This window comes from Larimichthys crocea, chromosome X (genome assembly GCF_000972845.2).
Source record: "Larimichthys crocea isolate SSNF chromosome X, L_crocea_2.0, whole genome shotgun sequence".
Classification (NCBI taxonomy): domain Eukaryota; kingdom Metazoa; phylum Chordata; class Actinopteri; family Sciaenidae; genus Larimichthys; species Larimichthys crocea.
This window is the reverse complement of record NC_040020.1, coordinates 6,363,672-6,390,496: the sequence shown is the minus strand read 5'-3', so window position 1 is coordinate 6,390,496 and position 26,825 is coordinate 6,363,672. Positions and strand designations below refer to the sequence as shown.

General features: G+C 39.3%; 1 protein-coding gene across 1 annotated transcript in view; it reads left to right on the top strand.

Annotated features, from left to right (window-relative positions):
- fbxw7 (F-box and WD repeat domain containing 7) overlaps positions 1-26,825 on the top strand; it is a 62,158-nt gene continuing 35,333 nt past the window's right edge. The window contains exon 1 of the mRNA XM_019259197.2: positions 1-392. Coding sequence (XP_019114742.1) covers positions 171-392 — 222 coding nt within the window. The 5' untranslated portion in view covers positions 1-170. The remainder of the gene's footprint in view (positions 393-26,825) is intronic.

The window sequence follows — 26,825 nt, the reverse complement described above, 5'->3', positions numbered from 1 at the left end:
GAGATGAGGTCTAAGTAGGTAGGTGCAGAGGCTCAGCGAGCGCAATATCGATACGTCGACACAGGGAAGGTACTACATCGTTTTTGAGAAACAATATCAGCTTGCGGCGATAGTCGGCAAGTGTTCGAATCTCCTTCTGGGATATGATCCAGTAGACGGCCTTTTTTGCAATGCTGCGGCATTGCCCTATTCCCCGTTTCTCGTCGTCTGGTGCTCGGAGAAAGATGTCAAATGGTGCCTGTGGGAAAGAGAAGACTTTGCACGTGCAGAGTCAGCCACTCAACCAAGCTGACCGCAAGGATGTTGCCAAGGAAGCGTTACCTCCTCAGAAAGTGCTCAAGATATTTAGCATCAACATCATTGCTCAGGGTTTGCCTTTCTGTCGCAGACGGGTGAGTATTGTTTGTTCTAGGCCAGCAACACAACACAAAAATGTCAAAGGTTATCCAATACTTACCTAACCCCCTTTCACCAGGTTGTTGTTGCCTTGTGCAACTACTGTTTGATCAAAATGGCAAAGCTGCTGCTGAATTAAAAAATCAGTTGATCAAGGTAAAGTTGCCAACGCAACAGATCTACTGTAGTCTTTTCCATACGCTTATTGTGAGGAGTTTACCAACTTACTCGACACCTGTGAGAGACCAGAACAAATGAGAGTCAGACACGAGAGCTTTACTTTGTACAAAGGGCACCCTGCCACTGCAACATCTAAGCTACAGATAGCAGAGAGGCCCAGAGCAGTTCCTTGTTCCTTTATTTATAGAAGTTTACATGACATGTGACTGGACAGGGGCAGTCCCTGTTCCAGTAAAATAAAACATTTGATTAATCATGAGTACAGTGTAGTAAGATGAGTACAGTGTAGTAAGACTACTGATGCTGGGACATGTGACATTCTTTTAGCCTTCTAACACTTATAGATGTAAAGTTCGCTTGCCACGGCTCCACCCATGGCCGACGACGCACACCGACATATAACCTTAAAAAGGCCGTCGCCAATGAGCCTATTTTTAGGATAGGTTTTAGATGAAGATATACTGTGAATGCATTAATTCGAGAGGAAATAGGAAAAATACATCCGTCAGTTGCGGTTTATGGAGCAATTGTCATAAAATGTAGTGTATTTTTATGTTAAATACACAGATAAAATCTTCAATATTCAGATTAATACATCCTTTGGTTTATTATGGGTTTTTTATATACAGTAATCTGTCTTGAAATTTTACAGATTAAATAAATAGCTTCCAGTATATCCACCTGTGTTGGGAATTTTTACCATGTGACTCATGACCGTGATGATTTGACATAAATCACTTATTTTTTACCGACATTAACAAAAGTCTACATGGCAGATTTGTTGAATTGTGAGTTTGCATTAGAGTGAACAGGTCTTTTAATGTTTTAGTGGAAGTTGAAGGTTGAAACAGTTCCAAGGCATCCGCACTCTTTAACTATGACATTAGTAACGTCTTCGCCCTTGACAGCAAATTAGGTTGCTTGATAAACGCTGCAAGAACAACACTGCTTGCATTAAAAGTCTCCTTTGTCATCCTTGAATTAATTCAACATTATGGGCAGAGTGACTTGGAGATTAATAAAGTAAAACTCTGGTGTCAATTAAGATTGTTCCCAAATGAGCCTGGGACAGTTTTTAAAAGACAGAAACTCTCCAGATGACGAGATCTAGATGTCTAATCTCTTTGATCACAAAAAGTTAATTTTAATCAATTAAAAATTCTCATGGCAAATCATATTTTTAAAAAATTGCCTTTAGTGCTCTTGTCACTCCATTGTTTCTTGTAAATTGTAGATTTAATTTTAGTTTTGATTTATTAAAATATACATAGCAGAAAATAATTTTATCTTTTCATACTTTTATAATTTGATACTACAATACATGTCTTATACATTATGATCTGAAATCCAGGACAACTCAATGTGGCTTGAAGAGATGCAACATTATACTGTTTCCATTTAAAGACCCCAGTTTGTTTACTCTGTGTTAAGGTACTCATCGACCTTTCTGTCGTAACCCCAGTATTCTTTTAGCAGGTATTTTATTGGTCTCCCCAGCTGTTAGTAAAGACTGTATACCTATGACCGACCAACATTCAGCTGGCGCTTTAAAGGAACTTTTAATTCAACAAGTTTAGACATTGAGCTGAAAACATCTTGGCAAAAGAACGGCAACTGCTTTTGTACGGCTACATTTGGCATCCATTACAGTGGTGCTGACAGTGTTTCCTTAACGTCATCAGAGATAGAAAGATAGGTAGTTCAAAGTATTACCCTCCAATCTGTCCACAAAAGATAGCGATAGATTGGTTAGTGTGGATCAACGATGTTAAATATCAGGCAAAGATTGAAATAGATATAGGGGTAGACGTCACAATGACTGGGGAGTGTCGCCTTGTCCTTTTTCCACTCTTAGTTTTCTCTCAGATCAAAGCTAGGAGCTGTGGTGACTAGCGTTTTGAGACAAAGGGTCTATTATGGTGATTTCATTTTAATTAGTGCTGTTTATGCAGTAGTTAAGCAGTAGGTTCAAAGGATAAGGCAAGATAGACCGCAGCGGGAGGTTTCTCTAGTTCACCCAGCTACGGGCTTAAAAATATCTAGTCAGTCTTTGCTGTGAGGCGAGGCTGTACTGATTTAAAAAAAAAACAGAAGTTAGACAAAAGAGTAAGCTGTTGTGTTACACCTCCGATGACAATAAGATGTTATTCATCATCCCTAATTGCATCTCTACAATCTCTACATGCAGCTTCTATAATTGTATGTTAGTCATACTTTTATTTAGCATCAAACACATCTCGTCTTTAGTTTAAATTGATGTGTTCTTTCCTTTTTGTTTTTGTAGCCAAAAAATCATTCTGTCCACTCTGATTCGTTCCTATTAACGACATGCTAAACAAAGATGGTGATCAAGGCAAACATCATACTTGCTTAGCATCAGGATGTTAGCATTATCATAGTGTGCATGTTAACTCAGCCTCACAGCGCCTCTGATTATCTTTTAAATGATGGGTTCCACTTCTGTCATGGTTGACAGGAGAAGATGGTTTCATCCTGTCTCCAGCAGGATGAACATTGGTTTGTCTGTTAAACAAGGGGAAATGCTATTATGCTACTCCCTGAGTTAAGGTACTAAACTCTGCCAGTGGCACTATTGCATGAAAAGGTCTTAGAGTTTGTTTGCTTGGTAACACTAAAGGCATCTGAGGAACACTTGTGCTTTTGATTATTTGCTTTTGTTGTTTTGTTTTTTTTTAAAAAAGAGAGCAAGTCAAGAAACTCTACACTGAAGAAAAGGAACTTTAGCTTTAAGGTTGTTTACAAAGTCTGTTTTGCTGGATGAGCTAAATGGAAGGTCCCATAATGCCAGTTCATCGGGTTGTTGGTCCATGCAGAGCACGAAGCCACGTGGGCTCTGCTGTGCATGTGGCAGCTGTCTCCAGTGAATGGCATAACTGGGATTTCCCAGGGTCTCTGCGGCATGGTACAACTTAAGAAGACGCCTGAAACTGTGTCTTCAGAAGAAACAAATCATCCTGTAAATTTGTATTTTTCAACTTTCTATCTATGTTGCTTGTATTTGTTATTCATGAAAGACAGTAAGCAGTGAATTTCTCACTCTAAATCCAATGTAAAATAATGTATTTTAATGTGGACAGCTTTCTATGAGGCAGTATTGTTTCTGGCATCTAATATGTCTCTTGAGAAACTTAAAGTCAGATCTACAGGGGCCCTAAAACTTCTCATATTGAACTGACGAAAGTAGTCCAGGGTTAAATTTCCAATTAAAACGTGCCCTGGAGAAGACGTTGTATTTCCGGAAGCCAGAATCGGCATCCAGCTGTTGCAGAAGATGGTAGATCAAGATATAGAACATTAACAGCAGGACGTTTTAGTTGCGGTATTACTTTTCTCACTCGCCACACCCTGCTCTGCAGGCCTGTTAAGTAAGGTGATCTGGACTTGCCCATAGCAGCTATGTCTATATCAACAGCTATCAGCAAGATACATTTGCTGTTTGAGCAGGTGTTGTGGGTGTGTTGCAACTTTCTTTAGTGAGTTTGACATGAGAGTTTCCTGCGGTTTTGTCTCTAGATAGATTTAATTAGAGCCACTCAACTACTGTAGTTTTATTTAGTTTCGTGTTTTATTTGTGTCATTTGCCTTTCTCAGCCTGTCAGTTTAAGACTGTGAGCTGCATGCTGGTAGCCCGTTGGTCTGAGAAGCATATGTGTCCACACTGAGTCTTTTTTTTTTTTACTGTTTCCACTGTCAACACATAACTTAGGATGCAATGCCATCTAAAAAAATGCTTTATCTGTTAATTAATTAGTTTTTATGCATTTTCTCTTTCATCTAATCATGATCGTGATGACACGTGCAAAGAGACATCAAGAACCCATCTGTCACTATTCAAATGCACAGTTTTTTTGAACCATCTATTTTTGAGAACTTGTGCCTGGATACACCAAGGAGGACATTCGTATTCACTTTCATTTTGAGTTGTCTGTCCCTGCCCGCTATGTGACAACTAGGGCGACCTGATACCGCTCCTGATCCTGCTAGTACTGAGTCAGATGATCTTATAGCGACTCAAGTGTTATTTGTCTTTACTATTCATATTTCAAAACCAGCTGTTTTCCATCACTAAAACCTTTAATTCACCTCAGCTAATTCAGTGTTTGGGTTAATTTTAGCATCAGTCCTGACCCTGTCTTTGCTGTCCTTTTTCTTTTTTGTATAATTTTGAGTTGTTTTGCAAAACTGCAACCTGTTGATACAACCAGTCAATATTCTGTGATAATTTCTGCACATTTAAGAGTATGACAACGAAATTCTGAGTGACAGTTTAAATTGAGTAGCTTGTCAAATTGAATTACAAAACAGTGTCGCCTTATCAGTAAACTGAGACCTGAAATTAATTTTAACTGGAAAAACAATTTCACAAGCATCGCAAATCTTAGAATAATTGGAGGAAAAATGAACTCCTTTGTGCTCCTAATGAAAAATTGTCACAGCAGGAACACTAACAGCAACCACTACAGGAAAACAGATCTGTGCAAGCCAAAATAGCACCTGAATAAAATACTAAAAGTCTTTTAACAACATCAGCAATTCAGATTTTTATGTGCACTTTATTAAGCACTATCAAATTTAAGTAAATGAAGCTCCATTATATGGGCAGTACATTTATTTTGCTCCATAAATGTTGCTGCTTCTACCTGGCACTGTTCAGTAGAAGTCAGCTTTCACTTTGGATAAACTTGCTGCCCTCAAAGAGCAGCTGCCTTTACTAATGTTAGTCTCTGTAGAGATTTGTTGTAAAGAAAGTAAAGCTCTCCTGACAGTGTCGCGCTGCCTCACAAACACCATCACCCAGGCCTTTTAACCCCCTTTTCCCCCTCCTGTTTTTGGATAACCAAATGTAGACTATTGTGTTTGACAGCACAAGAAGCTAATTAATCTTTTGAAGTTCTTCTTTGTTTTTTCCCCTCCTTCATTACTGACGAAATGCATTGTAACACATCGGAGTAAAGCTGAAGTGAGATTCCTCCTTGTTACTTTTGAAGTGTTTGCCATTTGGATATGTATATTTTAAATTTCAGAGTTTTCTATTTTTCTCTTAATGTATTATCCCCAAGAAACCAGAAAATTGGACCGCTAGGGAAAGACTCAAGCAACCACAAAAATGTGATTTAATATTTTGTTGGTTTAGAGTATTAAGTAAAAGACAAGACAATTAATCGATTAGTCAGTCAACATAGAATTAATATGCTTCCTCTTGCTAAATCATCTTGGCAATGAAATCACGCATCTTCTTGCAGTTTTGTGGGTCTCAGTCTTATATTTGCTTTATGTGACCATAAACTGAATATTATTGCTTCTAGACTGAAGACCTTTGAAGACATCGCATTGGTCTTTAGGAAATTGTGATTGTAAGAAATCAAGATCTCCTCGCTAGATCTTATTTAGAGACTGTAAATCTGCATTGAACAGACCATTCAACTTCCTCTGTTTGCAACAAGGAGTCATCCCATCATGTCACCTTGATGCATTTGACCCCATTTGTTAAGCACACAAGCTGACTTCTGGCATGAGTCAATGACTAAGACACGGCTGATTTCGTCCACCGGAGCGCTTCTCTCTGTCCTGAACTAAGGACCACACCACAGTACTCTGCAGGAGGTTGGATTCCATTGCCCTTTGGCTCCAAATAACACAGAGGGGAGGAAGGCATCTGCCATTGGCTATTCTGAGAAGCGGTCCCATTCCAGGGAGCACACATATCCCGTCAGCAAGCTACACAGCACCCCAGATCAGCCAAAGAGTTTTGTTTACCCCCGATTTCAGTGTAGACTCATAACTATGGCATCCAAAGACTGTTATGTTGTTAAAAAAGGAACTCCGCTTCGATTGAAATCATCTCCCTAGCCTTATAATATTTTCGTTGTGCAAATGAAAAAAAAAAAAAGCAATAACTTTCTGAATACCTTGTCATGAGACTCTTCCATAGTCATTTCTAACCGGGCAGTCTTTGCATTTTGACATTGCATGTGATCGGTTAAACCTGATCTAAATACCTCTTGAGTTCAAGCTCGGGGTGTATAGTGTTGTGGTGCTTTACATACAGAGCATACTGGATAGCGATGTGCTCCCACCTGCCACAGAGCTGCCTGAAGGCACTGACATTTATTTCCCACACTGTTAGGTACTGCATAAGCTGAGAAAAGATATGCTCTTCCTTTAGGGAAGTGTCACAGCTCCTAAACACTGTCTTTTAAATGGAGATATGGAGCAAAATGAAACCTCCTAAACACTTTATCTTTCACACATGCAAACACCTACATGACTTGTTAAATTATTCATCTCAGTTGTGCTGCATGGCACACATTTTATGTTGCATAATTCAACACTTATTGGAGATGTATAATAGACTGAATATGTCACTGGAGTAACCGCCTCTTTTCAGTTGCATCGCAATGCTTTTTTTGTTCTTGTAAAATCCTGTTGTTTATTTCTTACCTCCTGCACTAAAGCTGCCGAGGTTTATTAAGCACTTTTCTTTGTGCGACCCTGCTGTGACAGTGATCACATTTGAACTGCTTTGACATGTGTGAAATATTTCAGCTTTTAGAGTTCATAAGCTGCCATCTATATAAACAAAAGTGTCAATGCAGTCTGTCAATTGTTTTTCCCACAAAACATAATTCAAGGTTCTCCCAATGGGTTCATACCAAGCAGCAGCCTCCGTGGCTGTGAAGTGAAGCTTATAGGAAAGTGGCAAAAACTGCAGTTCCTTGAACATCCACTTGAGGCTGGCTCCAGAACGAGTCAATCTCCATAAGCCCCCATATTAAACTGCCATTGTCATGACATTATACAGGCCTGGTACAAAAAAGGTTTTCGGTCACTGTAGCTAATTTTCTCTTTCATGACAACTGTACTGAGTGTGAATTTCTATTTAACTCACCTGTTCAGATTATATTAAGGCTTAAAGTTAAAATTAACAGACGCTTTGATTGACCGGTAGGTGCTGTTACAGATTGCTTTTTTGAGCACCCAGGCGTCATTCAGCCTCCCTCACTGATCCACATCGTTGCCAATTCTTAGCTGGGAGGCGGGAGGCGGTGGACTGCCAACATGGCGATGGCCAGAGCCAGAGATTTTAGTCTTCAAAACAGCTCTTTGGGTGACGTCACGTATACACCGTATATACATTCTCACACCAAATTATTTTAAACACAGTCAAATCTTACTTGGTTAGCAAGCCAGTAGGTGAGTCCTCCGATGTGTTGGTGTAGAGCTACGGTCCATTCACACACTCACAAATGCTGGGACATAGGCTGCTATTAAGTAGGAAGTAAATGTCACCTGGTGTTGGGCACAAATGGTTTCTGATCCAGTGAGAACAACCAGGGAAGACCTGTGCTCACCAGAGTTCTTACCACTCTGCTCCACTAGCCGAGTGGGGATTACTTCCAGTCCAAATGTTTGTAATTTTGCCATGTATGGTGTAGACCAAAAATACTTCCACACACTCAGATGTTTTGGTGGTGTGATTATCAGATCATCATGGCGTCGCCCTCTGGTGTACTCATCCATTTTTAGCCTACTGATAGGTCAATGCGACGGGTCGAGCTGAGAACGCCATCTGTCCTGATGAAGCAGAATGGTTAAGTTATGTGTTACTCTTAATAAATAATAACTAAAGATGCCTTTTGTCCAAACTTTAGTCTCTTTAAATGCTCTTCAGACGCTTTAAACACTCCATACTGATCAGTTGTCTTCTCCACCGTCATCAATAACGTTAATGTTCTTTAGTGTCATCTTTTTGTTTTTATTATCCGCCGCTTCACCAGTCCTAGCTGTGATTTGCGTCCAGAAATATGAGCTGTGAATCATTGTATCTGGGCCTTTTTCCCCACTGTCTTAGTATCTGCATTTCTCAGTACTGACCTTCAACAAGCCGCTCCTGTGCCTTTCACAGTGTCCTGCTCGCTGTAATCTGGTCATCAGTGAAGACAGCCTCACAGAATGGATAGCTGACCGGCTGTAACTGATGTGGCCGTCTGCATAGTTTGTTTAATCTGTCTGTGAACCCTGCTGTCTGAGTCACAGTGTGTGGTCTCCCTGTTTTTGATGTACGCTTCTGATGCACTGCAGTGCTGTCTGGACACTTGCTGCAGTACGTGACTTCCTGCACTATCATGTTCCAGCAAAAACGATGGTGTCTAATGTCAGTTTGTGAAGATTTTATTGCTTCAGTGCGGTGTAAAAGTTGTTGGTATTGTTAATGCTGTTTACCAGAGTTTCTAAGTTAGATGGCATTTGCATTGTCAGTGAGACGGTGCAAGGTAACAAACCATATCAACATCTTTTTTCTTTTATAATTGTATGCGCTCAGTGAAAACACTCAAAGTCTGGTATGTTTTGATAGCAGGTTTATACTGTGCACCCGAAAGCTCTATTGACTAGTTGGAATGACAAAAAACCTTGAGCTTCTCACCTTCTCTTGGTGTTCACCTACATTTGTAGTATCAAGTACCTCTTAATTTAATGTTAACAAGACAAGGTTTTGTAGGTGAGTGTATGCATCTGCCTTAGCTGGTTAGGGTTAGGTCTGTTGTGGTTGAGAGGTTAAGCAGAAATTCAAATACTTCGCCATAAGAGGATTATACCTTGTGTAGGATGCAAGGTCTAACAGAGCAAGATAACTTTTGAAAAGAGGAAAAAGGTTAGAAAACATGAACGCAACTTCTGCTGCTGCTGTATTTTTAGTGTTCATTTAGGCAACAGGAAAAAGGGGCTGTGTTAAGCGCAAATGGTAATTGTTGATTTTATATAGTTATTTCTTGGAGCACATTGTATTGTGTGGAAAGTTCTTCTACATGTGTCTTGACTTGACCTTGTTGTTCACATTTTATATTATCTGAAGCACGTTATCCAAAGGCTTAAAGACATTGTACTATGAAAAACGTTGAATGTTGTGTGAAATGCTAAAGGTCCATACGCTATTCACTATTTATCTGTTGGGTTTGCTTAATTCCAGCTGTTATAATGTGATTATTTGTTTGTTTTTTTCCTACAGTTGTAAATGGAATATTTCTGGGTTTGGACTTTTGGAACACGTCATCTTAGACTTTGGGAAACCCAGATGAATGTTGTGGACAGTGATTAATCTTGGAAATTATGGCTAGATTAATAGACAATGAAATTATTACTTGCAGCTTGATTTAAGAAGTAGGAGAACTTTTCCAAATCCTAAAATAAGACTTAATGCTTCAGTCAATTAAAAAAAAATGTAATAAAAAATCAAATAGGCAAATTTGGAGTTGCATGTTTTCTGTTTTTGGACAGGTTAGACTGATTTGAAGAAAAAACAACTATGTAGCAAAAGTGAACACATAATATCCTGTATAGATGTATAGTAACTCCTCTTGCAGATGTATGTAGCAACCTTATTGAGTCTGTGTGAGATACTGTCCCCGATACATCATCTGACATTGATTAGCAGCATGTACAGTGAGATAGATGATGGATGACTGCCAGGTTGGGGCCATGACATCCATATTTATAATTTGTGCAATTTATAAATGACCTTGGCTCTGTGTACTGTACCTCCAGGTCTGACAAGGAAGGCCGTGTTCAGACCAGAAATAGCACTCTGTTAAAAAACCACAAGGGTCTGCGTTACTACAGGTACCGGTGAGGAAATGAAATATGATCCTGGCAGTTTAGTTTGAGGAGTACATCCATGACTTTGAAGGCTTATCACATGCCAAAACACTGCAGAGGGGTTTATAATACGGTGAGGCAGAATTTTACAACTCAGGAAAGTTATGGCGGCATTCATTTGATCTACGGTCATGACTTTCTCAAGGTAAACAGAAGAATTAATGCTAAGTATTCTACCAGGAATGTAGGCTTGCATGTTCAGGATGATATTCAGTACGGACAATAAGGTTGATTTAATGATCCCACACTGGGGAAATTCACTAAAATGTGGCATGCATTGTGTTTTTATTTTGCCAGATGACTCTGCATCTGTTTGCAGCAGCCCTCTTGTCTCAGGACCACCGTGCAGGGTTCATTGACATTACTAAAGAAGCTGTCTGCCCACATGGCGTGAAAAGCTTCACAATGGTCAAACATGTTTAATTAAATTTGTCTTCCTGCACTCTCCTGACTTTCTGCATTTTATTATTCAAAACATTAGGCTTTCTTGCTCTGAGGAGGCGGATGCATTCATTTTAGATGTGCTCCTATTAATGTAAATTTGGTGACTCAGACATTAGTCGTGTTTTGACCATCTCCCCCTCGGTCTCTCTGTGCTGAATTATTGTACAGCAAGTTCCTCAAACATAACATCAAAATATGACCAAAGGATACATCAGGCTAGTACCAGGATCTTAGTGAATAGATGCGTTAAGAATATGAATGAATGCCTCACCCCCATGATAGTGATGATAGTTCATTTTCTCTTACAACATTTGCTTGGAGGAATCTCCTTGCTGCGGTAGCTGTATAGGCTAAAGCTGCCTTCCTTCCAGAGTTCATACTTTTGTTAGTGTGGGAGTTACATCTCCTTCAATGGATAGCAAGAATAATATGCAATCTAAATATGTCTTTCTAGTCGTTCAAGGACATACCTCTCCTTTGTGTCATTAACGGTACAATGAAGTGGAAATTATAGCTGCTTTTCAGTCGCCCTCTGAGGGCATAGAACAGACGGAAGATGGCTGCATGCCTGGCAGAATATTGACTCGCTGTTCATAGAGCATCAACCCCTCGCTTTGCGTACCTCATATCAATTTCGTCACTCTCCCTTCCTATTTTTTTCTCTTTTCTTTCAGTCGTTCATTCATTAAATTTTTCCCTTCGTCAGGAAAGATGACTCCTGCTCTTATCTCCGAGGAGCAGAATCACCCTCCCTAGTCACACTGGATAGGCTGATTATTGTCCCGACTAAATTGAGTCATTCAGTCTCGGTGGAGATGATTCCCTCTGACTGAACATTTCTCCAACACTCATGATGATTGATTTTGACATTTTTAACTTCTCAAGAAGGTGCCATTGTGCAAGTAAGAATTGCTTATTTATGAACAAATATACTTCTTTTTTAGAAGTCAGAGGCAAAGGCAAGAACATAATAAACTTAAGACACTCCAAACATCACCATGACCACCACAGAGTGTAACCTGGACCCTGTTTTTCATACATGGATAACTGCGTTATCTAGATTTGTGTATGAATTTCTTGTTTCTTCAAACCTGCTTTAAAATCCATCGTGAACTGTTGCCAGATAACCTTGTGAGGCAGCTGGACATGCAAGGTTATGAGATCACTCAAGAAATTATCTCATCAGCCTTCACAGTGGATACAGACCAATCAGTTGCTATAGCATCAGTTATATCAGAACTGTAGAGTAATCCCTCATTGGAAGAAGGGTAAAGAACAGAGCTGAAGGCTTTTCTTGATGGGGAAAAAAATGTTTTTCAGTCTCTTCTCTCAACTGGTTTAGGTAAAAGTTTGACTACCTTATGTGATGTGTTGATCTGACAGAGATACTGATGTTTCATCCAATTTAGTCCAGTTAGCTTTCAGGGCAACAAAAAGATCTGGAAAAGTTCAGCTTATTGACAGTTCAGTCATGACCAAGATGTTTTACAGCATGCCCCAAACATGAGGTAATTTCCAAATGAAAATTTTGTTTTCATGCCATCAGTTTTCAATGAAGTAAGTGTACTCATATGATGAAGTACACAACAAGACACGAAAGACATAAACCCAACAAAAGACGGTTTAAAAGACTTTTATGGCATTTAATCCTCAGAGGGGAAGTTATGACTTTTAGTGGCTGAATTGATTAAGTAAAAAAAATGTAGCAAAGCTTAACAAAGCAGTGTGTTGGCACTCATATTGGGATGAATGAGTCCACATATCTGGGCTTTATAGTCTTTGTCCATCTTTGACAAAAAAAATAAAGAATAAATACTCAAAGGCAGTTTTGACAGTGGCCTTTTGAGACATGTTTTGAATGATTGCAGCAATTTGTGTTCATTTAAAGTTATTTTGGTTTGAGCATTTTCAATGTGGAAGACTCAGAAACAGTTAAAACTAAGAGTGAAAAATAAGTAGAGAAATGTGTGAAAGTAAAGTGGGGAAAAATAAGTAGTTTCACTCCTGTGACTTGACGCCTCTGTCTCCTCACAGCTCGTGGACCTCTGTAGGTTGTGCGTGGGAGTTGTAGTTTTTGCTTTCAGACTAACAACTGCAGACTATCACTCTTCTTTACTGTTTCAGCTCTGGTTTGTTCCTTAAAAGACAAACAGAAATTGCTTTTACTTTTCAGCCGTTTGTGCGCTAAAGGCTCGGTGCTGATACCATTTCCGCCAATGCTGGTCTGTGAAATTGGTAGAGAAACTGAGGAACTGAAATCGATTCCTATGAACCAGAAGAGAATTGCCTCATCACCTACACAACATTACATCAGACACCCACAACAAACACCTTCATTACAAAGCCACCCTACTGTAGTCCTCGCAGGTTGTCCTCATGGAGGGCCAAACAGTCATTTCTGTTTACCACAAAAACATTTGAGTAGCTTCAAAACAGTTTTCTTTGAGTTCATTATTTATACTCTGCATGGTGTTTAATTAATTTTTTTTAATCGCATACCTCATTAGCCATTTCTTTACGTCTTTCTTCCACTGATTAAAGTTCTCACATCTACAGTTTTGGTGCTTTTAATATTCAGTAAATGATTTCACCTTTTTTCTGTGTGAACTCATCAGGTAGATCAAGAGCTACTTAGGAACAACTTGACGGCTACTTAGAGGTGCTGAGCTGCTGTTTAAAATTGCTGTTTAAATCCCTCTGACCGCACCGGTTTGTGTTGCAGTTCAGTAATAATACCAATACTGACAATAGAGTCAGTCCACCAGTTTTTTTTGTTTTTTTTACCAGTAAAGTGGTACTATCCAGCAGTGCAGATAGATTTGTTCTTATTTTGAGGTATCAGTCTCTGAAACTTCACCCAAACAATGAGTGATATCGATTTCTGCTCAACAGCAACAATGTCCTTGTTTCTAAGAATAGTCCTACATATATTCATAGTCTACAAAAGTGTTAATTGTAATGATTTTGAATTGTAGTATTTGGTCTATCTTCGGCTAATGTCTGTCTTATCTATCCATCCATCCATTTTCTAAACTACTTACCCTGGTCAGGGTCTTGGGTTGGGCTGGAGTCTATCCCAGCTCTCATCAGGAGACTGTGCTACACCCAGGGCAGGTCACCCATCCACTGGTGGATTTATTAAATGATAACATCATGCTGTTTTAGTAGGAAATGATTGTAGCACTCCACTGCACCTGGAACCTGCTTATAAGACACTTATTTGCTCATTGCCTCTAATAAAAATCATTCACTGAGAAATGTGTTTTCTTTTTTTCTTCCATGTCCTGCTCCCCTGCTATGGAACATTGTGAACTCACAGGTAAGAAAAAAACTCTATTTTGATTATATAAATTAAATAAATCTTCATCTCTGCATGTCACGTGAAACAGAAAAGAAATGGCACAACCCCTACATGCTCTTCACTGCTGCTTGCAAGTGTTTTGTCTGCTGTTTGCTGTTTTGCTTCCTCTAGGGGGCAGCATGAACTAAAGGTTAAAATCACTGAGGCAGTAGAAAACTCAGTGTCACCCAGGATCTTCCCCGTGTCAATAGAAAGCTAAGAGGGTTTGTGCATTACAGCTATGTCCGTATTCGTACCCTGCGCATTTAATTTCTTGCTTTGGCTCTGGTTCTGACGAGTAAAGGTTTGATGTGGACGTTCTGTGGTCTTATAGGAATCCTTCATGTTGTTTGCTGCAGTTGTTTTAGTATCAGCAGTGGTTTTGTGGCTCTCTGTTGTCGTGCTTGAGCTTTGTGAAATCATGGACTATTTCTCAATCACTTCTCCTGCTGTTTTCCTTTTGTAGAAATGCGTAATTATAAGCAGTTCACGTGTCCCTTTGGACACACATCTGCTGTCTTTCAAGCACCAACTCTCTCCTCTTCACTCATTTTCCACATGCAGACACTCTCCGGCTAAGAGCTTCATTAAATGTTCAGGTTGTTATGACGACTATGAGTGCAGCACTCAATACTACATTAAGAGTCTAAAGAAGCTCTTACACTGTTGCATCTCTCCGCAGATTTAATGCATGGTAATTCTACAAGAAATCCTTGGGAAACAATTCCACAGATGGCTTGTGCTAACACGAAAATAAAAAAAAAAAAAAATCAATACCTTTTGTTAAAGTTTGGGTTTGAGGAATAACTTGTATTTGAGGTGGCAATTTAAGAAATAATATGCCAGCTGGCTGTTCAATTATAAAGTTACGCTGTCATGTGACTGTGCTGGAAAACACAGAGGATAAACACAGAAGATAAATCAGTTTTTGTTTACAGTAATACATATTTGTGTGTGTATTTAAGTACTGTCTGGAAATAAACGTCCCCACCCAGGATACTGCTACGTTGACTGCTGGCCTGTAACTTCATCAGTCCACAGTGATCTGCAATCTGCAAATAGTTTTCCCTGCTATAATATCCTTTAATTAATAAAACGATGCCTTTTGCTGGGGTCTGGAAGTGGACTTACTGAGCTGCATCAGCCTTGGGTGTGCTAAAGTTTGATGGGGTTCCAAGTCACCAGATGCAAAGTGGCTGCCAGTATCACAACTGGGCATGGCATGAAGTGGCGCAGGGATAATTGAGGACCTGGTGCAGCATCAGTGCACCCTGACTTTTCTGTGGTAGTGTGGGGTCAAAAATGCTGCATCTTTATTTTTCCAGTGCTTCTGACTTACTGCGGGCTATCTTTGCCATTGAAAGAGGCTGTCATTAGGTCACAGGCCTGTTCTTTTGCCAGTCTATTGCACAGCGTTAGTTCAGTTGAAAGAACATCTTGTTTCATACTTTATGTAACGCTAATGTTGGCTTAAAAAGACCATTAAAGTGCTACATTGTCACTTATTTCCTCAGATCAAAATGTGATAGGGATAATTTAACTGTCCAGTTTTTACACGTCTTATTTAAGGCTCATTATTTATTTATTCAGTGTTTTATATGTTAATAAAATCCAGGGATTTAGCACAGTTTATTTTGAATCAAAAAGACATGAACATCCATAATACAAAATTCTGGAACAAAATCAGATGCAAAGTAGGGGATAAACTCTAAATGAAATTAATTATAACTGGTCTGCTCATAATTTTAGGTCAGAATTGAGAGCTAGAAGCTTCAGTTATATCCTCTTAGTGAATGCAGTGGTCCTCAAAACTTAAGTAATTAAAATTATGCCTTGTTTTGTATTTCCTAATTCATTTTTTGACAAAGACGTCTCCAGCAAACCAATCTTACTGTCCCTTTAGCCTCCATATATTGAAGTTTCCAAGATGCCTAATGTGGAAGCAAATGCATCTTTCTCTGATTCAACTGTTCAGCCAATATTGACGGCGCCACATTTGCAGATTATTTTTATTTTCTGTGGCTCCATGGAGGCGTTGACATTTTGTCATTTCTGCCAGGTGTCAACAAGCACGAAAGGCATAGAAAGCAAGTTGCCAGGCAGCATATCTGCGTTCATGTTGAGGTCATATCCGACTACACAGAAAGCATAAACCAGAAATGTCCTCGTCAAGGTCCCATCAGTCTCACTGTACATCGATGTCCATTGGAGGAAGAAGTAGCTCCTTTTTCAGCATGGCTGTATTTATTCCTGTATGTATTCTAACTATTCAGGGCAGCCTTGACCTCATGTTGAATAAAAGCATTGTCCATGTAGAAAAGAGTTAGAATCTCATTTCCTATTGATTCTTGTATTCAGCCAACTGCCTGAGTGCATATGTCAAAGTATACACACTTTATCTCGACGTGAAGGGAAATTATTTTGGTGCCAGAGGGATAAGTGTGCGTGTGTGTGTTAAAGCAGTACTTTAAACACTTCAGGGTTTTTTGGAGTGGTATCACAATGTAGGAGTGTTCAGACATTAGGCAGGAGGGTGGCATCAAGTGCCAGACCAGAAAAAACATGTCATCAGTAATTTTTTTTGTACAGTGTTCTGCTGAGACAACACTCGACTATGACATGTGTTCTCAGCCAAGATTTGTTTTACACGAGTGTGCCAATAGTGCTCACAGGGATTAGATGGGTTTTGTTCAAACATGTTTTCATCTAAAAAATTAGATTATTTTTAGAATTGTAAGTCAACAAAAAACTATATTATTGCACACAACAGAAATATTGTTATTAAAACAAACGACAAAAAGAGATGAGAATTTGTTTTGGATGTAACTTGGCATGAAATCAACATTTTTACTTGACTTGAATTGCATTTATATTTTATTTAAAGGTCCAATGTGTCAGATTTAGGGGACTTTAGGGATTTCAAGAATATGGAAAAAATTGATTACAATATGCATAACTATGTTTTCATGAGTGTATAATCACCTGTCAATAAGAATCGTTATGATTTTGTTTCCTTAGAATGAGACTTCTATATCTACAGACGCTGTGGGTCCTCTTTCATGGAGTCCGCCGTGTTTCTACAGTAGCCCAGAGCAGACAAATTAAACACTGGCTGCAGATAGTGCCTTTCATGTTTTACGCTCACCATAGGTTGTCCTCTTTGCTCAGAAGGACAGGGTGAAACCACTAAATGCCACTAAATCTTCCACGCTGGTCCTTTTTTTAATTTTGAACTATTTTCTGACATGTTACTTAACAAATGGATAATCAATCCATAAAACGGTTGATAATTATACTAATCATTAGTTGTGGTCCTAATTAAAGCATGAAGGCATTTGAGTTTGAGTTCATCTTGGAAAGTCAGTCATACCCAGAATTAATGTTCATTACCATACAGAGTTATTTTAATTTCTCTTAAACTAAAGAGTATACCTTCAGTAAAAAAACAACAACCCAAAACCCCTGTCACTCTTCAAATTAACGAAAAACAAATTGCCATAACTCGTGCCGCATTTTCTCCCAGTCCCCCAACAGTTAATCTTGTTTGTTTTGCATGGCCAAGAATTGAATATTTACCCTGATGCAGTTCCCTGCAGAATTTGGATTTTGATTAGCAATTCATGGCCTCCTTAAAGCAATCAATATCCTCTCCTCAGATGAGGATGGTGGTGGTGGTGGGGGCACGTTGTAGGGATTAATTTACTAATACAAAATAGAAAATCAATGACATGGCTCCTCACATACATGCACACACACGCACAAAGATGCACACACATGTGAACAGAGACCAGATGGATCTTATGAGTGTTTGTTTTTATCTCAGCTGTACTGTGTCAGAAGTCATTTGTATCACTGTGATGGATGACAATGAAACGGATTCCATGACTACATTAGATTTTCCAGCTACGTCTCCTAACTGGCCAGCAACATCCGCAGCCTTTCATTTAAACAGAGCTCTGATGTAATTAGCACAGCCTCATTACTCTGCTTGTTACCCCTCCTACTTGTTTACCATTAGTCCAGTGGGAAAACACAAGACTTCAAGTTAAGCCAAATTGAAGTTACAGTAAAGTTAACTTTTTGAGGCAGGCATTTCCCACCTGATTTTTTCCCCCTGAAATATTGTCCATACTTATTTGCTGACTCCCTCCTCTAAAATGAAATACTGTAACAGAATGTAATGAATCATTACTCCTAGTATAATATGTTGAGTATAGCTCTTAGACATTTGAGGCGCATTGGTGGTTTTAAGATCTAGTATGCAAGATTTAGAAGGCTGTATTTACAGAATATGGCAGAATATAATATTGTAATAACTCCAGTATTACTGCAGATTGAATATAATATATTTAATGCATCATAGTTTTTATTACCTTTAGAATGATCTTTTTTTTAATCTACAGACGCCACAGATCCTCTTCCACACTTTCTACAGTAGCCCAGATCGAACAAAGTCTTTGCACATTTTGCAGGCCACTGTAGTTTTATACAGTTGGAACAGGAGTGGGAGTGGAGAGGTTTGAAATTTGCAACTGTTAGATGTCATAAATCCTACATACTGATCCTTAAGGGTCCCCTCGCCTGGAGCATTTGGTTAAAAGAAAATGTTTAAGAAATCAGTCAGTTCCCATCAGTGGATCAGTTGATTTTAATAACTCCACCTGTTTAACAAAACAAAGTCTGTTTACACGTCTTGGGGTAGTAGTAGTGCATATGTGAAAGGTTGTAGAAAGCCTTTTGTGACTCCAGAGGAGGCTGCATGAAGTCTGTTTAATTCCCTTAAGTGACGGCACTTGAGTTGGCATCGGTTGGATCTGAAGACTACAAATGAATGAAAAGAAATCTGGAGGTGTGAAGTTAGAAGGAAGTGAGCTCATCAGACGTGCGTCACCTGCTCCTCATCTCTGTTTGAAGCTAACATCTCCAGGCTACATTAGTGGCTACTGGCATAACACGTGAATCTCTGACCCAAACAGTTGAAGTGAGTTTCATGGTGGATAGTGTAGGCACCAGGTTTTGGCGAGGAAGAAGAATGCATGGAATAAAGACTTTCAGAGGTCTCTCGAGTCTGGCAATGTTACAGGAGTGGAATGCTAAATTGGTGGAGTACTTCTTTAAATCAGTCTTGCAGAGTTTTCTTTATAAACAAAAGAAAAAGTTTTTTACATTGATTTAACATATTGTGATATCCTTAGGGTCCAACAGACATCCTAAATGCATCGGCTTCCTCCATAAACTACATTATTACATTGTTTACTATCTACCATTCTCTTCCCTGCCTTTATTGGTGGGGACCCACTGAGAAAAACATTACTATATAGCACTATTAATGATTAGACATTTCACAGAGTATATTCAAATAATGGATAAGTATTGCACCATCATGAGTATCACTGTTATGTGTTAGATTCTAGATATTTTAGACATTACATACATGAAATCTTCATGACTAATCCAGTGAAATAATGTTGAAAATCTGCCAAGTCTCTCTTTTTAATTCAATCTCCTATTTAGCAGTGTTTTCTAATTAAAATGATTAAATATTTGGGCTTCATGAGTCCATAAAAGTGACGTCCCACACCATCTGCAGATGAGAACCTCAACATCTGCGATAATGTCCTTGATTTAGTAACTTCATTCTGAGCTTAACAAAACTGGGTAGCTGTGTTGCAGTGATGTCCTGTCATAACTACTGACATATAATACACCTAGCAGTGCATGGCAAACTGTATGACCCTGAATAAAGAACAAACACAGAGAATGTCAAGAATCTTAGATTTGAAATGACAATTTTAATAAGAACGTGGCAGTTTAATTTCCGCATTTTCCAAGACGATTCTCCCTTCATACCCATTATCACAACATAGTTGTAGTGCTTTTGTGAAAGCCGGAAGGATTTCTAATGTGAGCTTTGGCCTCCACAACCACAAAGTCTACATCACGAAGTCCTTGTGAAAAGTTAGTTTGTTGGAAATAGATTTAACAAAGTCAGTGGAGATGTAGCAGAGTTGCTTTAGGCTCCCAGCACCCACATGTGCACTTCATGCTTCATCTCCCCTGATCTTCTCAGGGCCTCCCTCACACCTCACTTACAGCATCGGCATGCTACAGTGGATAAGAGAAATTGCTGATTTGCTCCGACTGGCTTCTTTAATTTGTGATGAGCGTGGGAGAGTGGGACCCCACGGGGCCGCCAGAGAACCTTGTGGCCAGGTTGAGCTTCTGCTCCATCCCCCTAGCCAGCTGTACATGCACCTGCCAAGTCAGCGTCCATTACCCAGTTCACTGTCTTGTTCTCACCATTACTGAGAAGAAAGGAATTTGCAAACTAAGAACTGAACTCTTTTTTTTTTAATCCTCAGAGAGGGATATAAAAAATTTAACTTTAACTTGTGTACAATTAGTGAATTCATTTTGAGGTTGCAGAATACTTTGGTGTCCGACTCTTCAGTTTAAGTTCTTTTGCCATGTTTAAATACTAAGATTTTACTGCACATAGTGCTTCCAAGTGTTTATTATACATTTAAGATAATTTGTGGACCTTAAAGACGCAGTAAAATAGGAAACTATGTTGTAAAAAACATTTCCAGAAGGTAAGCACACAAAAAAGATTCAATTTCACAGTATGTGTTTTTATACCATAGCTGTAAAAGTCTGATGAATGCTGGGATTGTTGAGTGTGTGACGATCTACACATTGAAAATTGAAGTCAGGACTGTGGAGGATCAGTTGAGCCTTTATCAAGGGAGTTCAGATGGAGACGCCAAATCCAGCAGACGATGTTAAAGTCCAGACAGTCATAAATTTCCGTGGGTTCATCCTGATCTGTGAAGAGAAGTCAGTCTTGGCGAAAATTGCAGAGACTCGTGGGCATGTTTAGGAGTCATCAGGTCTGCACAGATAGCAGAAAAATTCTCAGAAACATTCTCACACTTATTTAAACATGGATACGGATAATGAAGTTATTGCACTGTGGAAATTTGAAGGATGGTCTTACATATTTTCATGACAGATTCCCATAATACCAATGAAAGTTTTTTGCATGCCGTTTGTGTAACTCTCGCTGATACTGAGGTCACGGTGCAGAGAACAGACATAGATATTTAAGTTAACCGAGGACAACTCATGCAACCAGCTGATATAAATGAATAATACATATAAAAATGTGGCTTAAGAGTCAGTTAAACTTGTGAGAGCATGAATGTTTTAATTGAGAGTGCTGATGTCGAAGGAGTATGTTATATAACCGAAACTGATGTTCCCGTGTACAGTATGTCTGTCAGGCACTTCAAACTCCTCTTTAAAGATGCTTTGGAAGTTTTCTTTTGCACTTTTGGGAAAAAAATGTTTGACTTATTTTCTCTTATGAAGTAAAATAACACACATCATATCGCAGCCAGTTTAATTAGTAACCAGTAAAGACAAATATTTGCTCCGAGCAGTTATTGTCAAAAAATAAGTTTGCTTTATTTTATTGTCAGGTGAATTCATATTAGTATTTGAGTGGCTCAGCACTTTTCCCTAATGAAAAACAAGTCTTCAATTATGACGGCTTGTGCTTTACTGGATTTAAATGTGAGGCACAGCCGGTACTTTAAGGAATTATTCATGTGAGTGTTATTAGTAAAAAAAAAAAAAAGTTGAATCTCTCTGTCAACTTTCCCAATTAGCATTAATGAGCAGGATGTCTTCTCTTTTACTCTGACCACACCTCCCCTCTCCCTCCGTCTCACATCTCCTGGTGAATATAGTCAGTTTAATATTTGGTGGTGCATTCATCATCGTCATCTTGATGCACTTTTATATGTCTGAGCACAGTACAGGAGAAACACAGATGATTTGGCTATTTCAGAGACAGGCTGAATGCTTGGTAACAATCCATTTGTTGTAAGCACATCTCCCCTGCATAACAATTAAGCAACATCGTCACTAAGTGTATCAGAGACAGATGGCATGACCAATACAGGAGGGGAAAAAGATAAACTTGAAAGGTTGGGCTGTTTCCTTTTTAAAGATGATTGTATCCAGCCTGTTGGAGCTGTGGCCTGATGTTCATGGTATTGTTAGCAGAGCAAGGTGAGTGACAAATTGTAATAATAATCATGGCGAGACATTCCTGCTACATACCCAGCACTGCTTTATGATTTTGTGTCACATCCTGAGATAAAATTGGCCTTATTATCGTGAAATTGAAGCCTTCATTAGCAGCCTCTGCAGAATTCATTACTGAATGGCAACCCCTGCATCCACTGCCAGAATTGGTTGACTCTAATAGCAAACAAGAGCCTTATCCCTGGATGAGGCCAGAGGCAGCACACTGCAGCCTGGAGGCCAGCGAGAGCGAATCCTGTTGCCAGGCAACAGTTTACAGATGGAGGTGGGGGGGCTAGTAGCGGGGTCCTCCACTTCTGCCCACGCCCCTGCCTATCCTTCGTCATCGTCGCGTCAAGATTGGATCTGCTACTTGCCTGGCCTTGAATTATTGATTTGATTTCTTTCCCTAAGCATCAACATTCTACTGTGCTGGTCCTACCTGAGATATCTGACATCAGTTGTCACTGACTACTACTCTGCTGCTTCTTGATGCTTAGGGGAATACCAAGCTTTGCAGTAGTACTCTAGTTCAAAATGAATTCCTCTTGATTTTAGCCATAAAAAAAAAACAAAAAAACCTGGCAATCTTAATTCTGCAGTTTCTTTTACTTTATAAGGACTCTTGAGGATAGAAGATACTTAAGCGATTTCCATGCTGTCTATCCTAATTACAGAATATATTTTATATCTAAATGGAGGAAAACCACAAGGTGGCAGGCAGAGTTCTTCAACCTCATCACTTTAACAGTTTAAAGATTTTTCTTTTTGTGGGCTCTCTCTCTCTCTCCCTCTCTCTCTGCAGGGTTGTGTGTTCAGTTGTTGTTGTTGATTTCGGATGCCTATCTGTGATGGAGCCTTATTTGTTTCCTGAATGTCTAATCTGCCAAGTTCATGCCTTTGGCTACCCACTGAGAAGGGGGTCCTTGTTCTGTGTCTGCCTGGCAATTCCAGTGACTGCTGCTGTCCCTGGCCTCTTGTGCACATTAACATACAGCTGTCCCACAGGATGTAGTGAGACAGACACCCATGAGCTTCAGAGGGAAGCTGGGCACTCCCTCTCTCCTCTCGCAGATTCAACTCATAGGCAGCAGCCGCAGCAGATGGGCTGTGGAGATTAAAACCATGAGGCACATGGCAGCTATTGTGAGCTGCCTATTGTGAAATTTAAAGGTCATCTATAGGTTCAAGGCTGAATTGGTGTGGTGAGCTCCACCCCCCATACATGAACTCAATTAGTGAAGGTTTTGCGAATGATAGCTTTTTTTTTTTTTTGGCTTATTAGGAATATTGATCAGTTGACAGCGTGCAGGTTACAGACAAGAGCACTTATCCTATCTGTGAGGAAAATGCCATACATATCCTACTAACAAGTATCTGTGTATCCAAGCTTATTATATTAGCTTATTCCTCTGTTGTACACCTTTTACTGTTGTGCAAACAAAATATTTGTTAGCCACGTTGTCACACTGTTTGACACGTTTCTGCATTATGATGAACATGAGCACTAAAGTGTATTTTGCGTTGATCCCACACCGCTGCCGTAAACATCAAATCTGCATTTGAAAATGGTCCCCATGAAATCTTTTAAATTTGAGTAATGTTTGCCAAAAACTAGCTCCCAGCTAGCTTTCAAACTTTAACTTCCAATTAGAGTATATGTTCAGTAGTAGAAAGTGCAGTGGGAATTAATTGGTTTGGCACTGAGTGCCACAGACAGGCTGGGAATGTATTAAGAGATGGACCAATGCATTATTGGTGTTGGTGGTTTCATTGGATTTTTTTGACAATATGAAAAATGTGGAATATTCTTTCATTCTTATGCCTCAAATATGCCCACCTACTCAGTTTAAAGCACAAAGTAAAGGAACAGATCAGTCCAACCCACATGAAAACCTGTCAGAGTGAAATGAGGAGAAAAACATTGAGGACTTGTCAGTAAATCCAGTTTTAAGCAGCTACATCATTTTGACTTGCCTGACATTTGAAATCCTCAATTTCAGGTTGCATTTGACTCAAAGGTCATGAAACATGGCAGAGGAAATGGAGAGTGACGGAAAGAGATGATACCCTTTGACTTAAACATCGTCTCCTTGAAGTTTCGCTGAGGGTTCATGAACGATCCATGCAACCCCCTCCAAAAAAAAAGTACTTTGGCAAATTTAAATGTCAGAAAATATAAATTTCAACTCCTCAACTTTTGTTAACACCCACTTAAATGCCTGCTCCAATGTAGAGTTCAAGTGCTCTGTAGATTTGAGGTTTGGATAACCTACTCTGGTTGCTGCTGTAGTTCAGTTCACTCTACTTTCCTCTTTCTGAGCGGTATTGACCCCCAAGTTGTGTCCCACTATTTTTGAAATGCAGGACAACTTCCCCTAAAGAAGACTCCGTGGTTTCCTAGTTGAAAACATTAAAGCTTTCCATGCTGTTGCGGTGCGAGAATATGACAGTGTGTGCTGAGGGGGAGTCTATTTTTGGGAAGTTGTTCCAACCTCACTTCCATTTTCCACTCTTGTGCTCATTTCATTGACTGGCCAGTTGGCTGCGTAGGTTTTTGTTGGGAAAGTTGGGGGAAAGTAAAGGAAAAGAAGTGACAACATGACATGTCAACTGGCTCCACATAAAAAAAGAAGTGACAACCATCCACCCAACACAAGCAGTTGTGGTAGACTGGGTTATAACAGGTCTTAAATTTGTAAAGAGCTTGTCTCTTTTTAAGGAGAGGGAAGCCCTCTGATTGTTGGGTTATGTTTGTACGTATCACTCAAACAGATTTCAAGTGATATTACAGATAACTGTTCTGTTCTGTCTTTCCCACGAGGCATCCTGTTTGTGAGCTTTTAACAATCCTGAGTAATCAGCATAATTTAAACTTTAAAACTTTGTGTGTGTACGCTTACTGTTTGGCCCCTGGAGTGCCGGCACCATTTAAATAGAAAGGCATGTTTGCTTTTTTTTCACGCCATCTGCTGCTTTGATGCCTGCAGTAACTTTATGGACGCTGGTTAGTTCGCCTGCAGGCTAAATGTCGTTTTCAAGGTAGACAGCTTATCAAGATGAGTGACAAGTTTTCAGAGAATGAAGCAGAACAATCGACAGCTTGAACTAACAATACACTTACCGCCACAAGGTGAAAATTTGCATGTTATAGCGCGTTACAGCTTGACCTCTGTGTTAAATGGACAGATATTTTGAAGTTGAGACAACACCCTTGACCTTAAACTGAAAATAGTGACAGGATAATCACTCTTTGTCACTTCAGGCAGTCTGAACACTTTGAACAAGTTAGCAAGGTAGAGTAGTAGTCGTATATTCTCAGTCCATTTATTTCTGTCAGAACAGGGACACAAAAAAGCCATGGGAGCAATGGAGTGTGTAATCGAACTCCAGATACAGTGTTAATTTTAAAACGTTTTACTCTGCAGGATTCAGGGGCAGGGCTATTTTTAAAAAAACATAATGAATCCAATCGGCCTTGCAATTAAAAAATAATACTTCCGTGTAATATATCTATTTGTAACCTTTATTTTAATCTGAAATAAAAATCTCTTTTGTAAGAGAGTGTACAGAGTGTGCAGCAAGGAAACAAATCCAAAGTTTTAAATCAGCGAGTGGGTTTTAAAATAAAGCATGAAAATAAAAGATATCTCCACTGTCAAGTACAGACATGATGGTGCATGCTTTATTCTGATGTAAGATAACCCAACTTTGGTTTGTGTACCCATTCACCCACATGCTTCACTAAAAGACATCTAATTGTCTACTGCGTGTTTTGGATTGTTTGATTAAATGTCGAACAATATTAGTCTGATTATATTTTAAAACTTACATGATGTTGGTGAAAACACAGCTGTACCTACAGACTCTCCGGTACAGTGTATCAATCTCATTCCATTCCCTGGACTTTCACTCTGCTGCCCAGTATATGACTGCACATTCACATTGTATTTTCCTGTTGCAGGGCTCATGGGGAATTCTTATATCCATTATGCATGCCATATACTGTAGCACTGCACATAGAGCAAACAAATCAACATACACACACAAACTCCAGCTCCTAAAAGTGCTTTTGGAAAATGACCCAATATACTCTTCTTCTCTTACTCCTTCTCTGCTGATAGGAAGTAAGAGAGTGGTGTCCTCTGTGTAGTTCGGTGTGTAGGAGTGCTCTAGTATGTGTCAGAAGCTGTATGAGTTGGAGGCAGGGAGGAGGAAAAGACTGCAGCAAAGTCTGAATCGAATCAGTGACACATAAAGGCTGCTTCCAGTGTACACCCTTTTTTTTTTTTTTTTTTGGAGGGTTAACCCACCAAAAGCAACATAGAAATGCTCACGAAAACCTCGCTAAACATCTGCAGCCTTAACAGTGATTACTGCAGACCTTGTTTGTACATTTATACACATATATATGTTCTGTGCCCTTTCCTCTGCTGGGTTTTTATTATCTTTGAAAGACTGTTCATCTCATGTTTACTAGTTTTTTTTCCCTATGTTAGCCCCATCTATTGTTGAGTTTTTATTTTTAATCTATAGTCTGATATTTTCTCCCAATATTAAGGCTGAATAGCACTGTAGCAGTCGTCTATAACCTGCAGTCTCTTATCTCCGCATTCATACATACAGTCAGTCTCCTCTGTCTACAAATGCTGCAGTAGTATCAAGTATTTGTGTGGGAGTGAAACAAACATGCTTACAA